This window comes from Labeo rohita, chromosome 24 (assembly GCF_022985175.1).
Source record: "Labeo rohita strain BAU-BD-2019 chromosome 24, IGBB_LRoh.1.0, whole genome shotgun sequence".
NCBI classification, from domain to species: Eukaryota; Metazoa; Chordata; class Actinopteri; order Cypriniformes; family Cyprinidae; genus Labeo; species Labeo rohita.
Window position 1 is genome coordinate 14,580,043 of NC_066892.1, and position 16,139 is coordinate 14,596,181.

Here is a 16,139-nt window from a genome sequence, read left to right on the forward strand (position 1 = left end):
TCGCAAAGGGACACCAAAACGTCGAAAGAGGCAGGGCCACTTTTAGTAAAATGCCTATAACGTCTAAACAGAATGAGATATCTTCGTCTAACTCAGAACACTTATGTAAGAGCTCAGTCTGAGGCCACAGGAAAAAAAATCGTGTAGCTTGGCCACTTGGTTGCGCTGTTAGAGGAGGAAAAAAATAAAAATGGCTATAACTGCTCAACCATTTGTCCTTTCTACATGGAAACCAGTGTACAAAGACATTTGCGTATGTCAAAAATCATGGCCGCCATTGGTCAACGAAGTTTGAGCACCTGTTAGACAAGGTTAATGGAGGACGAACGAAACTCTGTGGGCTTGTTTGACTCACGGCTCCAAAGGTCTGAGAGAAATTTGAACAAAATCAACCACTGGGGTGGATATATAGCATTTTTCAAGGGCGTAAACAATTGTCCAAAGCACGGTTTCCGCACATTCAAGCAATATTCATATCATACAATAGAACTCCTCTTCCCCGACAACTATACCTCTAGAACCACTGCTATCAATCAAATCGTTTGTTAAATGATTGAGAAGATGTCAAAAATGTACTTTTGCAAACTAGTCCTAGGTTTTTTTGCTCACTCTGGGAAAAAAACACTGCAGTCTCTAGGTCAATAATTATCAAAATAATGTTGAAATTTACACTTTGGGAGGCTATAATGGAGATGTTTAGAAAAGGGGCCTGTCCAAATTTACCCGAAATCCTATAAAGCCTAAAGGAAAACTCAAAACTTCACGAAACCTGGTGAGCACATGAGACAGGTGATTCTAAACAAGCAAGCAAAGTTTTAAGGAGATCGGACCAGTCAAAACCATTAAAAAACATAATATTTCTATGGTAAATTTCCTAGATTTGCCAAAATGCTTTTTAAATCATTGATTTAGGTGGTTACAAGCTTGTTAAAATATCTTTTTTCATAAGTGCTTAAATACCTTAAAGCGCTTGAACCATGGTAATCTCTGCTTATTTGCAGCTTGATTTTCCCCAGTAGCAAAATTCTGCAAATTATCTTCTTTTGTGTTCTTCAACATGAAACTAAAATTGACCTTATTAGCTTACCTAAAGGGATAGTTCACCCAAAAATGAAAATTCTGTCATTAATTACTTACCCTCATGTCGTTCCAAACACAAATTTAGATATTTTGGATAAAATCCAAGAGCTTTCTGACCCTGCATAGGTGGACAATGACATGGTTAATTTTTTTTTTATTTTTTCTTTGCACACACAAAAATATTCTTGTAGCTTCATAAAATTACAATTGAACTACAGATGTCACATGGACTATTTTAACAATTTCCTTACTACCTTTCTGGGGCTTGAATGTGTCAGTTGCATTGCTGTCTATGCAGGGTCAGAAAGCTTTTGGATTTCATCCAGAATATCTTCATTTTTATTCCGAAGATGAACAAAGGTCTTACGGGTTTGGAACGACATTAGGATGAGTAATTAATGACATACTTTTCATTTTTTCATGAACTATCCTTTTAAAAACAGTGCAGTTAACAACTAATTTAAAAAACCAACACATTCAGTGTTTACTCATCATCATATTGTGGGATGAATGCAAACAGACTTTTCATATTTAAAAACGACTCCGAAATGGCTTCATTTCTAAGATCTGTGGATAAATAGAGCAAATAAATTGGCACATAGGCACCTGAGATTAACAAGAGCTCTCTTCTCTTTCCCCGCTATCTCCTCCCCATGATAGCAGAGGTGAATGACCTTCCACTCAGACTGTAATTACAAGACACGCTTAATTGGCCCCATTAGGGCCCCTTGATATGTTAATGTCTGACACGCTCATTTGCATGATTGCTCCCCATTTCCCTTTCGATGATGGCTGAGTTTGTGGACTATTTTAATGTTTCACAGGCTGCCGCTGGTGTTCGTATTCTCGTGTTTTTCTTGCACAGAGATTGCCGCAGTCGTTCTTCATGTGATCCGGTTATGAATTCAAGACACACATGAGCTGCACCAATACAGTCTTTGCAAAAACCTTCCCGTGTCCTTCTGATAAAGAATTGAGGCTTTTATCCGACATACTGGAATAAAAGTTTCCCGTTAATTGTTGCGGGGGAAAAAAGAAAGCCTATTAGCTTTGCTTCGCAAAGGGCATGTTAAAACAAAACCTCTTTGTTTTCCAAATTTCGTGGTTGATTCAGTGCATAGTTTTTTTTTTAGTTGAGTGGCTCTTTGAAGCTCAGACTTGCTGTAATGCTCATCTTGTTTAGTGTATGTTGCATTATTAAAATTCTCTCTTGCACCAACTCTGCGCTCGCCATGCAGAGAGTTTAATGCATTGAAGCAGAACAAGCCCATCAATGGGACCAAACCTTTAGTGCTAATATAAAGTGTCGGGCCACGAGTCCCTATATGCTCTTTTTCTCTCCGTTGCCTGTTGGTTTACATCAAGGGCCGCACTACAGAAAGAGGAGCACATCAGTACTTTTATGGAAATATGTCAGGGGTGCGTCTGTGTCTGCAGTGATGGAAAAACCCCTGATAGAATCTTAAAAGGAAATAGTGGGCCGGTTTGTGTACCGCACCGTGAGTGGCACTGTGAACATCGAGTACCATTCTGTTGTTTTGAATGACATCTTGGTATTCAGATTAAATAAGCAATATGAACCAAACAGGACCTTTCTATTATAGTCGTTCAAAACAACAAGAGTTGCTTGAGATGACTGTGTGAAAGACACCTCATTTGCACTTGGCTCTAAAATAGATGATGATGATTTCAACTTTCCTAGAACTTGTGAACATGGTGTGAAGTAGATTTTCTGAATATTGGAATTTTGAGTCAATCTAATCAAGCAACATTCTATTTAAATCCTGTTTTAGTGATGTTTTTGTAAGGCAAGCATCAGTATTTTTGCTCATACTTGGTCATCTGAACAGTCTGTGTGCTGTTATGTTTCTAAGTGATCAGACTTATCAGACTGGCAAAAAATTTTAGGCATTTAAAGGATCAGTTCACTCTTGAATTAAAATTTCCTGATAATTTACTCACCCCCATGTCATCCAAGATGTTCAGTCTTTCATTCTTCAGGTGAAAAGAAATTAAGGTTTTTGAGGAAAACACTATATGGATTTTTCTCCATATAGTGGACTTCAATGGGGATAGATGGGTTGAAGGTCCAAATTGCAGTTTCAGTGCAGCTTCAAATGGTTCTACACAATTCCAGCTGAGAATTAAGGGTCTTATTTAGCATAACAATCACATTTTCTAAAAAAAAGAAAAAAAAAAAAGAAAATGCATTTACTGTTTAACCACAAATGCTCATCTTGCACTAGCTCTGCAATGTGCAGAGTGTTTCTTTACGACTGAAGACAGAAAGACATGAACATCTTGGATGACAAGGGGATGAGTAAATTATTTGTAAATTGTTGTTCTGAAAGTGGAAGTCTCCTTTATGGAGTAATCTAGAGACCATAATATCATTTAGCTTGAGTTTGGGATATTTTGACATTGGTCAAACAAGCTAAAAGAACACCCAGAATACCCTAACACACATTACTAAAAACACTCAGAACCACTTGCCAGCAACAAGCTGGCAACCATGCACAACACCCCATCTTTGCGCACAGTAAACACCACTCACATTTTCTTTATAAAATGTCAAGGTCTGGTCAAGGTTGGTGATGCCGCTGAAACAAAATAGCTGGAAAAAGTGAATGTTTTGGTTTACTTTCATTCTCATCAGGTCATTTGATGACGTAAGAGTCATCCAGCTGCTTCGGTGATGCATCCCTGAAGATCCACTCACAGCATCGCATAAACTTGCGTTTGTTTGTTTGTTCCAGATGACGAAGAGGCGCTCACCTCCATAATGAAGGACCTGGCAGCTTTACGCTTCTGTTACCAGCTCAAGAGCAGCAACAACAGCAACAAGCCCAAGAGCAGAACCCCATCCTACAGACAGGTAATTACCCACAGTACAACACTCAGCAGCAACTATGTGCAATGTGGAAGCTGTATTTTCAAAAAGTTGAACAAAAAGACAATGTGCACTGTTTCTAAAAGTGGAATTAAAGGGATAGCTCACCCAAAAATGAAAATTCTGTCATAATTTCTCACCCTCATGACGTTCCAAACCCGTAAGACCTTTGTTCATCTTTAGAACACAAATTAAGATATTTTTGATGAATTCCGAGTGCTTTCTGACCCTGCATAGACAGCAGTGCAACTGACACATTCAAGGCCGACACTGTAAAGTCAACTTTAAGTAATTTGTTACCTGGCTGCCTTAAAATTTTAAGTTCAGTCAACTTAAAAAAGTTTAGTCAACTTGAAATTAGTTATACTAAGTGACAACTTAGACATTTGAGTTGATTCAACTTAAAATTTTAAGGCAGCTGGGTAACAAGCCCGGCTTTTAAGTTTAACAAACCAATTGTTTTGTTTTGTCAACTCAAATATCTAAGTTGTCACTTAGTACAACTTAACATTTCAAGTTGACGAAACTTATTTGAGTTGACTGAACATTTTAAGGCAGCAGGGTAACAAATTATTTTAAGTTGACTCAACAAATTGTGTTTTTTACAGTGCAGTAAGTTAGTAAGGACACTGTTAAAATAGTCCATGTGACATTAGTGGTTCAACCGTAATGTTATAAAGCTATGAGAATGCTTTTTGAGTGTTTTCAATAGCACTTGTGCATTGCTCACTAGACTTTTAAGGTAACCTTCAACCTGACCTGATATAATCCCAGCCAGAGCTGCATTGTAAGATACAGTTTTAAACAGGATACAGCTGAGAGAGGCACTACTGTTAACATTTAACATCCGCTCCCTATGTACTGCACGGCATAAAACACCAGTATCCTTGTAGTTTTCTTTCATTGCCTGAATTCTCACTACAATGCTGTCAGTCCACACCGGACACCAGTCAGACCTCAAGATAAATGGCTGGCATGCATTCTGTACACACACACACACACACACTCTTTTTGTTTCTGTCTAACTCGCTCTTGGTTGCTCTTTCTCACACTTTCACTTCTTTTTTTTTCTCTCACGCACAAAATGCCAGAAGCAACTTTCCCAACTAACCAAATGTCATTATAGTAACACAACAACAGCCATCCAAAAAAGGAAAAACCCCAGCAACTCACGGGGAGTCTTGACAGGTTAAAACACATGCATAATGAAGACGCACGTGAAGCGCATAAACTTGCAGATTACTTCTTATTTCAGCCTCTCTTGCTGCATTCATAATGGAGATGACGTCACAGTGTCAACAGTATCGGTGTAAACAGTATTCAGACTGTTCATTATCTTCAGCGGTGGAAGGCGCTGTGTCGTCTCAGGGGAGACGGTGCAGTTAATGCTTCAACCAAACAGTAAAAATTCAGAGTGCTGCTGATTTCAGAACAGTAGGGGAGACCGGGGGCAGTTTTTCTTTTCAATGACAAACAAGTTAGAGCAGAACTTGTGCTGCAAATCATTATCCGGGACTTTTATGAGCTAGGTGGTACGTTTTCCATCATGCTGTATTTGTATCTGTCAGTAAAATATCGTAATGCTTGGTAATTTAATGTGACAGTGATACGACAAAAAACCTGCAAGAGCTCTTTCAGTTTTAAAAAGGCGTTTTTATTTTATTCTGCTCTTGCAATTTTGTCCATCAACAGTGTAGGTTTTATTCACGCTTACGGCCTCTTTTCTGTTCTTTCTGTTTTTTGTTTTGTTGGTCTAAAAATTTTTAGAATAATTTTTAGCAGCCTTTTACCATCTTACTGTGGAAATGTTCCTATAAGTCCTAGACGAAATGCAGGAGACCACGTATTATGGAAAACATTTTGAATAATATGTAAATGTTTGTTTGTTTTTTTCAGCAAATGTCACGTTTTTTAAATGTGACCGCTGACCTAGAAAGATGACACTTACAGTTGAAGTCAAAAGTTTACATACACCTTGCAGAACCAAAATATGAGGGATTATACAAAATGCGTGTTATTTTTTGTTTAGTACTGACCTGAATAAGATATTTCACATAGAAGACTTTTAAATATAGTCCACAAGAGAAAATAATAGTTGAATTTATAAAAATAAGCCTGTTCAAAAGTTTGCATACACTTGATTCTTAATACTGTTGTTACCTAAATGATCCACAGCTGTGTGTGTGTTTTTTTTTTTTTGTTTTTTTTTTCGTGACAACGTCTGTTGTTTGTCCTGAACAGATAAACTGCCCGCTGTTGTTCAGAATAATCCTTAAGGTCCCACTAATTTTTTGGTTTTTCAGCATTTGTGTGTGTTTGAACCCTTTTCAACAATGAGTGTAGGATTTTGAGATGCACCTTTTCACACTGAGGACAACTGAGGGACTCATATGCAGTTATTACAGAAGGTTCAAACACTCACTGATGCTTCAGAAGGAAAAAAAACGATGCATTAAGAGCCGGGGGTGAAAACTTTTGAACAGAATGAAGATGTGTACATTTTTCTTATTTTTTCTTAAATATTTTATTTTTTTATTTTATTATTTTTTTTACATTTAGTACTGTGCTTTAAAAGCTACAGAAGATACTTACATGTTTCCTAGAAGACAAAATAAGTTAAATTTACCCTGATCTTCAAATTCAAAAGTTTTCACTCCCAGCTCTTAATGCATCATTCTTCCTTCTGAAGCATCAGTGAGCGTCTTAACCTTCTGTAATAGTTGCATATGAGTCCCTCAGTTGTTCTCAGTGTGAAAAGATGGATCTCAAAATCATACAGTCATTGTTGGAAAGGGTTCAAATACACAAAAATGCTGAAAAACCAAAGAATTCGTGGGACCTGAAGAATTTTTCTGAAGAACAGCAGGCAGTTTAACTGTTCAGGACAAACAAGGGATTAATGAACAACTATCACTAAACAACAACAACAACAAAAAAAAAACAGCTGTGGATCACTGAGGTAACAACACAGTATTAAGAATCAAGTGTATTTAAACTTTTGAATAGGGTATTTTTTTTATAAATTTAACTATTATTTTCTCTTGTGGACTATATGTAAATTGTCATTTATGTGAAATATCTTATTAAAGTTAAAAAATAACATGCATTTTGTATGACCTCTTATTTTGGTTCTGCAAGGGGTATGTAAACTTTTGACTTCAACTGTATATTTTTAATACATTCTCTCTCTGCCTACCTGCAAGTGTCATTATTTAAATTTTTAACAAATTATTAACAAATAAGTGTAAAATATGTTTTGGATGTCACTATTTTCCTAAGAATTTATTGACAGATTTTTCACTTTTGCTTTAAACACATTATTTACTTACTTAAAAACTATTCAGTTATAAGCAATAATCAAATAATTTTCTTCATATGTGCTCATTTTGGGCATACAAGGTTTCACTCTGACCACCCACTCGAGAGTAGAAGCCTCATCCTGTTATTATGTACATGCCATACATGCTTTCAGATCTGCTGGACTGCAGTTGTAGGACTGGATAAACTGTGTGAGGCACTGATGACAGACAGACAGGAAGAAAACACTGTGGGTGTCCTATAGATATTTCAGGAGACAAGAACATATTATTTGTAATATTTATTCAGTATCACATCTTGTGGTGTTTGAATGCAAAGCAAGTAAGGCCCAGAAAGGTAGTAAGGACATCAATAAAATAGTCCATGTAATGTCAGTGCTTCAACCATAATTTCATGAAGCCTTGTGTGCACAGAAAACAAAAATCTTAACTTTATTCAACAATTTCGGGACTGTTTTATCGATGTCCTTACTACTGTTCTGAGCCTTGAACGTGTTTCGCTGTCGACGCAGGGTCAGAAAGATCTCGGATTTCATTAAAAATATCTTAATTTGTGTTCCCAAGATGAACAAAGGTCTTGCGGATTTGAAATGACATGACGGTGAGTAATTAATAACAGAATTTTCATTTTTGTGTAAACTAACCCTTTAAGCGACCAAGAAAAGTACCACACATTTAATAAGTCTTATTTATTTTATCTGTTTTTTATTGAATATACTATATGTCGTGTAAGGTTTCTAAATGCTATTTTCTTGTTTGTTCGCAGTACTGATTTTACTTATGGTTTGCACACAAGAGCAGATTATCAGAATTCATTTGTGTATTTGATCCACTAAATTAATTCATTTCATGTTGTTGTTTTCTTCTCTCAGGATTTGCGGGTGAAGCTGGAGCATGAGCGAGAGAAACGGTGAGTCGGAACGTTCTCATTATTTCGGCAGCTCTATGTCCCGTCCCTGATCGCATTCCTCTCGTCTTATCCCAGCTCTCGTTACGCCATTTCTAAGATCTCTCGGCACGTCGAAGAGTGGAAAATACGCCAAGCTGCCCAAAAGAACCGGAACGTTCCTATAAAAGTATTTTGACATTTCGACGCCGCGTTTCACACACACACTCTGGTACAGTTTGGCAGACGCAGGCAGGGGAAATAAGAGGTGAAGCCAAGTGTTTGAGCTCAATGGCACACCCAGTATTAATTTTCAATGTCCTGTAGGTCATCCATACACCCACAGAACATGTCATTTTTTCCCCATCTCAAGACTGCCAAATGCCACCACGTGAGTCTTTGCAAAGTATATCCATATGTGGTTTAGCAAACCTAACGTCTTACTAAGGTACTCATAAAAAGTCGGTATTTTCCCTCATATCAAGCCAGTGTTTCTGTGTAGGAATAATCTGACAAAGCTTTGTTTACAGGAAGAAAGTAAAGTAACGTTATTGTCAGTCAGCGTCCTGAGAGAAGTCACACTTTCGTCTTAAAGATCCCTAGAGGTCCACCGTTTGTGTGAAATGCCTTGCTGGGTTATGTCACAGGAAGTCGGCGCAGCGTCACACGCTGCATTTGAGGTGACAGGCAGCCGGGGTGTGCTGCTTTCACAGCTCTAATTGGCTGCTGTGGCACAAAATCTTTGTGTTTAACTCTCTTCTGTTCTGCCTCTGCTTTAAGCAGAGATGTATGAGAAAAGGTGACGGACCGCTAGTGGATAAATCAATGAAAGTAATTGGGAGGCTATTGAAAACGACACCCCACCTTCAATCAGAATAGCTATTCGCCTTCATGTCACATTTTTTTGCTCTAAAATGGTTTTTAATTCCAATAAAACCTGAAATATGTTAAATATTAATGATGTACAAAATTTGTAATTGCATTAAAGCTTCTTAAAGGGACAGTTCACCCAAAAACGAAATTCACCTCATGATTTACTCACCCTCAAGCAATCCTAGGTGTCAGAGCTGTCACTGAAAATAAATACAGTCAGAGCTGTACTGAAAAATGTCCTGGCTCTTTCAAGCTTTACAATGGCAGTGAATGGGTGTTGAGATCTTGAAGTCCAATATAATGCATCTAATCATCATAAAAAGATCTGGGGTGTTAATAAATGCCTTCTGGAAAAAAATATATATATGCTTTTTTTTAGTAAAAGTACTTATAATGATAGATGGATGCACTTTTTTTGGGCTTCATAACTCAACAGCCATTATAAAGCTTGAAAGAGCCAGGACATTTTTTTAATATCTCTAATTGTATCCGTCTGAAAGAATTAAGTCATATACATCTAGAATGGCTTGAGGGTGAATAAATCATTTTCAAATTTGGGTGAACTATCCCTTTAAGCAAATTGTTATTGTTATGTAATTTTAGCTTGCGTCTATTATTGTATTTTTTAATTTGTTACTGGTAAAATGTTATTTTTTTTTCTCTCCAGTTTTCTGTAAACCCCCAGCATCCCCTCACAGCCCCCCTTAACTTTCCTTAAATGGACTTTGTTTTTAAGGAAGCTTAACATCTTGGCATTTCCTTTACTGGCCAGGGCTCTGTATATGTCTCTTCTCTCCTGCACAGTATTTCTTCACAAAGAGAAAAAATTAAAATGAGGGACAAAATTAGTATTAAACTCTGTCTGTATATTATTGTTTGGGTAAACAATGATATCAGTAAATCTTAATAAACCTGCCTGGCCAGATGGTGGGACTTCCATCCACTCTCATAAATATGCATAACAGTTTTTTTCCACTATGCAAATTGCACTGTGCAGATAAAAAAAATGAAGTGTTCAATAGGAACACTACTGTTCAAAAGTTGAACAGTCAGAAAGTTTTTCAAAAAATGTTTAATTAATACTTTTATTTAGGAGGGACTAATCCAATCGATCATTTAAAATAAATTCTGTTCTTTTTTTACTCATAAAAAAGTCTGGAAAAAACATCAGTTTCAACAAAAATATTAAAAAACACAACGCATATTACAATGATCGACTAGAGTAATGATGCTGAAAATTCAGCTTTGCAAATATGTTTTAAAATATATTAATAAAAACAGCTACTTTAAACCATAATACTGTACTTTCCATAATACAATACAACAATATTATTGTTTTTACAACGCCAAACTTTTGAACAATAGTGTATTAACAGCAAAATCCATTCGACCTATTTTCACAGCAATATTGTAATATCAGTTTGAGTTTGTTTCCATTGCATTACATCAGAAAGTTGTAAAATGTAACATGTGTTAAACATGCGTGCAGCTCCATATCTCACAGCACACATCATAAATCATCACTTTTGCGTCTACAGTAATAAAAAACTCATCAGAACAGGCATTAGTTAACAGACCAGCCTAGTTGGACACACTCAAAACTCTCTTCCTCTGGCAGCGGCTGCAACACCGAGACAGGAAGGAGGAGAGCGCCGCACACCATGCCAAGCGTGGAGAGACGCGGCCAAACCGAGGCGCTTATCTGTGCGCGCCGAGGAAGGAAAATCATCTCGTACTCTACATCCTCCATTTCTCCAGTCTTCCGCTATGATTTTCCTTCCATTACTATCTCACTGATCGGCCAGTGTAAATCTGCAAAATGTTAATTATTTTACAAAATAAAAAGGCATGTTATTTTTTATTTAGTACTGACCTGAGTAAGATATTTCACATAAGATGTTTACATATACAGTAGTCCACTAGAAAATAGTTTAATTTATAAAAATGATTCGGTTCAAAGGTTTACATACGGTTGATTCTTAATACTGTGTTGTTACCTGATGATCCACTGCTGTGTTTTTTTGTTTAGTGATAGTTGTTCATGAGTCCCTTGTTTGTCCTGCCACTGTTCTTCAGAAAACTCCTTTAGGTCCTTCAAATTCTTTGGCTTTTCAGCATTTTTGTGTATTTGAACCCTTTCCAAAAATGGCTATATGATTTTACGATCCATCTTTTCACACTGAGGACAACTGAGGGACTCATATGCAACTATTACGGAAGGTTCAAACGCTCACTGATGCTCCAGAAGGAAAAACAATGCATTAAGAGCCAGGGGTGAAAACTTTTGAATTTGAAGATCAGGGTAAATTTAACTTATTTTGTCTTCTGGGAAACATGTAAGTATCTTCTGTAGCTTCTGAAGGGCAGTACTAAATGAAAAAAATATGATATTTAGGCAAAATAAGAAAAATGTACATATTTTCATTCTGGTCAAAAGTTTGTTTTTTCAGACCTATTCTAGTAGTCAGCATCAAGTGCTGTATATCATTGTAAACAGGAGAACTTGAAGTTTGCATTGGTTTCCTCTGACCAATCAATGCAATCAAAATGTGATGACGTAATCATGTTCACTGCAAACAATAAATCATTTAGATTGGATGAGCGGTTCAAAAGTTATTAGATATTTAATAACAATACTTATTTTTAGCCGCGGGCAGCTGTCTCGGTCTTTAAGGGTTAATGCACCGTGTTTCCTTTTGAAGCCTCAGTGAACGTTTGAATCTTCTGTAATAGTTGCATATGAGTGCCTCAGTCGTCCTCAGTGTGAAAAGATGAATCTCAAAATCATACAGTCATTGTTGGAAAGGGTTCAAATACACAAAAATGCTGAAAAACCAAAGAATTTGATTTCGATTAGTCATTTTTTTTTTTTTAAACCACAAATGCTCATCACGCACTAGTTCGACTTCACACATAACGTAGTCATGTTAGAAAGGTCACTGGTGACAGGCAGAAGTACCGACCCAGTGTTTACAAAGCGAACGTGTATATCAATTTTTATTTATTTATTTTTTTAAAAAAACTGATTGTTTGGCTAGATAAGATTCCTCGGCTGGAATCGTGCAGAGCCTTTTGAAGCTGCATTGAAACTGCAGTTTGGACCTTCAACCCACTGATCCCCATTGAAGTCCACTGTATGGAGAAAAAACCTGGAATGTTTCCCTCAAAAACCTTCATTTCTTTTCGAGTGAAGAAAGAAAGACGTGATAATGCTCCTTCAAAAGTCATTGATATGAAGTGCTGTGTGTGTGCGGGGCAAAATTTGGCTTTGGAGGAGGAGGGGAAAACGTGCTTCCTGCTACTTCCAGTGCTGCTCCACTTTTTTTCCTCTTTCCTCTCAGGAAGCGCTCCATCTGCCTTTGTGTGCGTTGTGATGTGGGCCCCGGTGTTGAAACAGTGGTCCGCTTCGCTTGATTAGGCCAAACACACACGTATGCACATTCAAACTCATCATGCTTGCCTTGCATTATTATCATCATGCATACACAAACCAATTTACACTCTCAGTTCCTTTTTTCTCTCGCCCCACACGTTGACGCACACTCTAAACATAGCCACGCTTGTTCAGTAAACAGACAACACAATTTGTAGTCTGTCAAATGCATGAATACACCATAAATGGTTGTAGAAGTAGACTCACACACATCTGCGGTGACGCCTTTCCGTATGCTGATAAATGATTTTGCAACATGTGTTCAACTGACCTGTCCTTCATCAACTCTGTTGCTATGGCAACGACCCCCAGTGTCAGGATGTGACCCGTGATTGGAAGGGTGCCATCATACACGTCCACATCGCCATGTTTACATACCGCTTACGTATGGACAGTGTAACTAAACGAAAGGAATGTCGTTGTACTTCGAATTTGTAGGTGTCTTAAAGTTGTTTTGGTTTGACCAGAGATTTTTTTTTCTCTTGTTTTAGAATCATTCCATTCCAAAGGCCGCTGAAGTTCAAAGATCTGCTTCAGAAAGTGACGGAGGCCTTCGGCCAGCAAATGGACCTATACTACACTGATAAAGAGGTGCTGCATTGATCCTAGTAGCTTATTGTAACTTTAGGTTGTATTGTAACTTTTCGTCAGTATATATCAGCCAGGACAATTAATCGGCCCATATTAAGTCATTACTGCATCAGACAGTAATTGTGTCTGTTGGGCTTGTTAACAAAAATGGTAGTTTGTTACTTCCAAAATGTACTAATTTGTCATGAATAATACTGATAAATTTCTGTTTTTCCAGTTTCTGTTTAGTGAATTTTAGGTAAAAAAAAACAAAAACAAAGTAATAAATAAACTAATTAATTAATTAATTTAAAAAACTTTTCAGTATGATTGCATTTTATTATATAGAATTTATAGAATAATATAGAATTTGTCAGTGAATAATACAGATCATTTTCTGTTTTTCCAATTTCTGTTTAGTGAATTTTGAGTAAATATTTGTAAAAATAAATAAATATAAAATAAAACAGTAATAGCTGAAGTAATTAATTAATTAATTTTAAAGCTATTTTTCGTTATCATTGCATTTTATTATATACAATTTTAGGAGCATAACAAATTTACAAAAAAATTGATGAATTTATTCACTATTTTGTCAGTAAATAATACAGATAATTTTCTGTTTTTCCAATTTCTGTTTAGTGAAATTTGAGTAAATATTTGTAAAAATAAATAAAAATAAAATAAAACAGTAATAACTAAATTAATTAATTAATTAATTCAAAAACAGTTTTATCATTGCATTTTATTATATACAGTTTTACGAGCATAACAAATTTACAGTGAATTTATGATGAATTAATTTACTAAATTGTCAATGAATAAAACAGATAATTTTCTGTTTTTTCAATTTCTGTTTTGTGAATTTTTAGTAAATATTATAAATATTTGTAAAAAAAAAAATAATAGTAATAATAATAAATTAATTCATTAATTAATTGCAATTTTTTTTCCTTATTATTGCATTTTATTATATACAATTTTAGGAGAATGACAAATTTACAGTGAATTTATGATGAATTTATTCACTAATTTGTCAGTGAATAATACAGATCATTTTCTGTTTTTCCAGTTTCTGTTTAGTGAATTTTGAGTAAATATTTGTTTCAAAAAATAAAAAGGAAATAAGTAAATTAATGAATTAATTTTAAAACTATTTTTCATTATAATTGCATTTTATTATATGCGATTTTAAGAGCATGACAAATTTACAATGAATTTATAATATAAGACTGTAAGAAAATGTATAATGTTATAAAAGATTTCAAATAAATGCTGTTCTTTTGAACTTTCTATTCATCCAACAATCCAGAAAAAATGTATTAGTGTTTCCACAAAATAAGCAAAACAACAGTTTTTAACCTTGATAATAAGAAATATTTCTTCAGCACCAAATCAGCATATTACAATGATTTCTGAAACATCTGATATTGAAAACTGGGAATAAATAACATAAAAAACTGAAATAGGAAACTGATATTTCAAATCATAATAATACTTCACAATATTACTATTTTACTGTATTTTTTATCAAATAAATGCAGACTTGGTGAGCAGAAGAGACTTCAAACCATCGAATGCTAGTGTAATCAAAATCAGTTAAATTATAAAAGAATTTTATACTTTTTATCTAACCTTTATCTCAAGATATGATGTTTACACTACATATCAGTTACTCTTTAGTTACTTGTAATCTGATAAGCATTTATATTTTGCAGTAAGGATCTGTGCATTTCATGTGTGTCTTGTTTTTAAACTCTCTATTTTATTAATGAAATGTCTTGTCTTAGATGTTGGTGGCTCTGAAGTGTCAGGAGGATTTGGACCGAGCGGTTCAGGGATTGAACTCCAGCTCTGCAATGAACAACCTACTGCGAGTGATTCTGAAAACACCTCCCAACAACCAAGTGAGTCCAAGCCAAAACAAAGCAAAGCGACCCAAACTAAACCCAAACCAAAGCCATAACCAAAACAACACCTAAACCCAAAAGGAAACCCTAACCCGTGCATTAACTAGTTCTCAGACCACAAGAGTGCGACCACGCATTACGGTTGGGACCTTTCTATTCAGATAAAATAAAGAATTTTGTTAAATTTAATTTTTTATAAATTAATTATAATATTTTTAAATATAGTTTAAATATAATTTATTAATAATATTAATTTTAATAATTAAGTTCCCTTTTTTTTTCTTTTTTTTTTTTAAATATGAATGATAGAACAGCCTTAATTCAGGATTATTCATTTCTTGATGTGTTACATAATTTTGCCTCTGAAGTTTTAAGGTTGTTTACATTTAGATTTGTATTGGAAAACAAACTACCGGTACAACATTTTCAGGTTTTGCAGATTTCCTCATATATGTCCACCTCTTCACAGTTCCTTCAGGTGAGCGGCCAAGACAAGCAGAGCGAGATGAGGTCATCCAGGTCCCTGGGAGATCTCAAAGCCTCGGTTCTCAAAGGCTCCGAACGAGTGCGCAAACACTCTACAGGTGCGTCACATTGGCTCACACACACCCCTAACACACACACGCACGCCAGTCAAAATTGCAGTATATAATGGCTTTATCATATGTGTTGTTTGCACTTTCTCCGTCGGCCCTGGAGAATGGCATCAAAGCGCGCAGTGACGTCAGGCCTGTTAGAGAAAGCCTGGAAAAATCATTTAGGATGTTTTGAATGGCAGAGGAGTGGATTAAAATCATCGGTTTGATACCGCTTCCCTGTGCGACTGCATTTACATAATATTTGGCTAGCAGGAATCAGTTTGCTTGACATGCTTGTACCAAATAAACAGTTTACTTGAACAAATATTCAGGAGTATCATTATAGCTGCTTGTTTACAAGTCAATCAGGTAGAATGCTTTTCTCAAAGACATTACATTTGTAGTTTTGTGCCTCCTAGTGGATTTAGTACTGATCTAGACAGAGAAATGTCTTTATATTTCAACATAATAATGGAGTATTACTCTGATATTAGTATTAGTAAATGTAGGGTCCTACGAAATCTGTTTTATTAATTACATTTGTATTAATTACATTCCCTTTTTCCATTTAAAGGGGTCATCGGATGCAAAGTTCACTTTTT

The 16,139-nt window shown here is 35.7% G+C and overlaps 1 protein-coding gene across 1 annotated transcript in view; it reads left to right on the plus strand.

Moving 5' to 3' along the window:
• map3k22 (mitogen-activated protein kinase kinase kinase 22) overlaps positions 1–16,139 on the plus strand; it is an 83,651-nt gene that overhangs the window by 30,869 nt on the left and 36,643 nt on the right. The window contains exons 4-8 of the mRNA XM_051097639.1: positions 3,837–3,955; positions 8,160–8,197; positions 12,971–13,070; positions 14,840–14,956; positions 15,429–15,543. Coding sequence (XP_050953596.1) covers positions 3,837–3,955; positions 8,160–8,197; positions 12,971–13,070; positions 14,840–14,956; positions 15,429–15,543 — 489 coding nt within the window. The remainder of the gene's footprint in view (positions 1–3,836; positions 3,956–8,159; positions 8,198–12,970; positions 13,071–14,839; positions 14,957–15,428; positions 15,544–16,139) is intronic.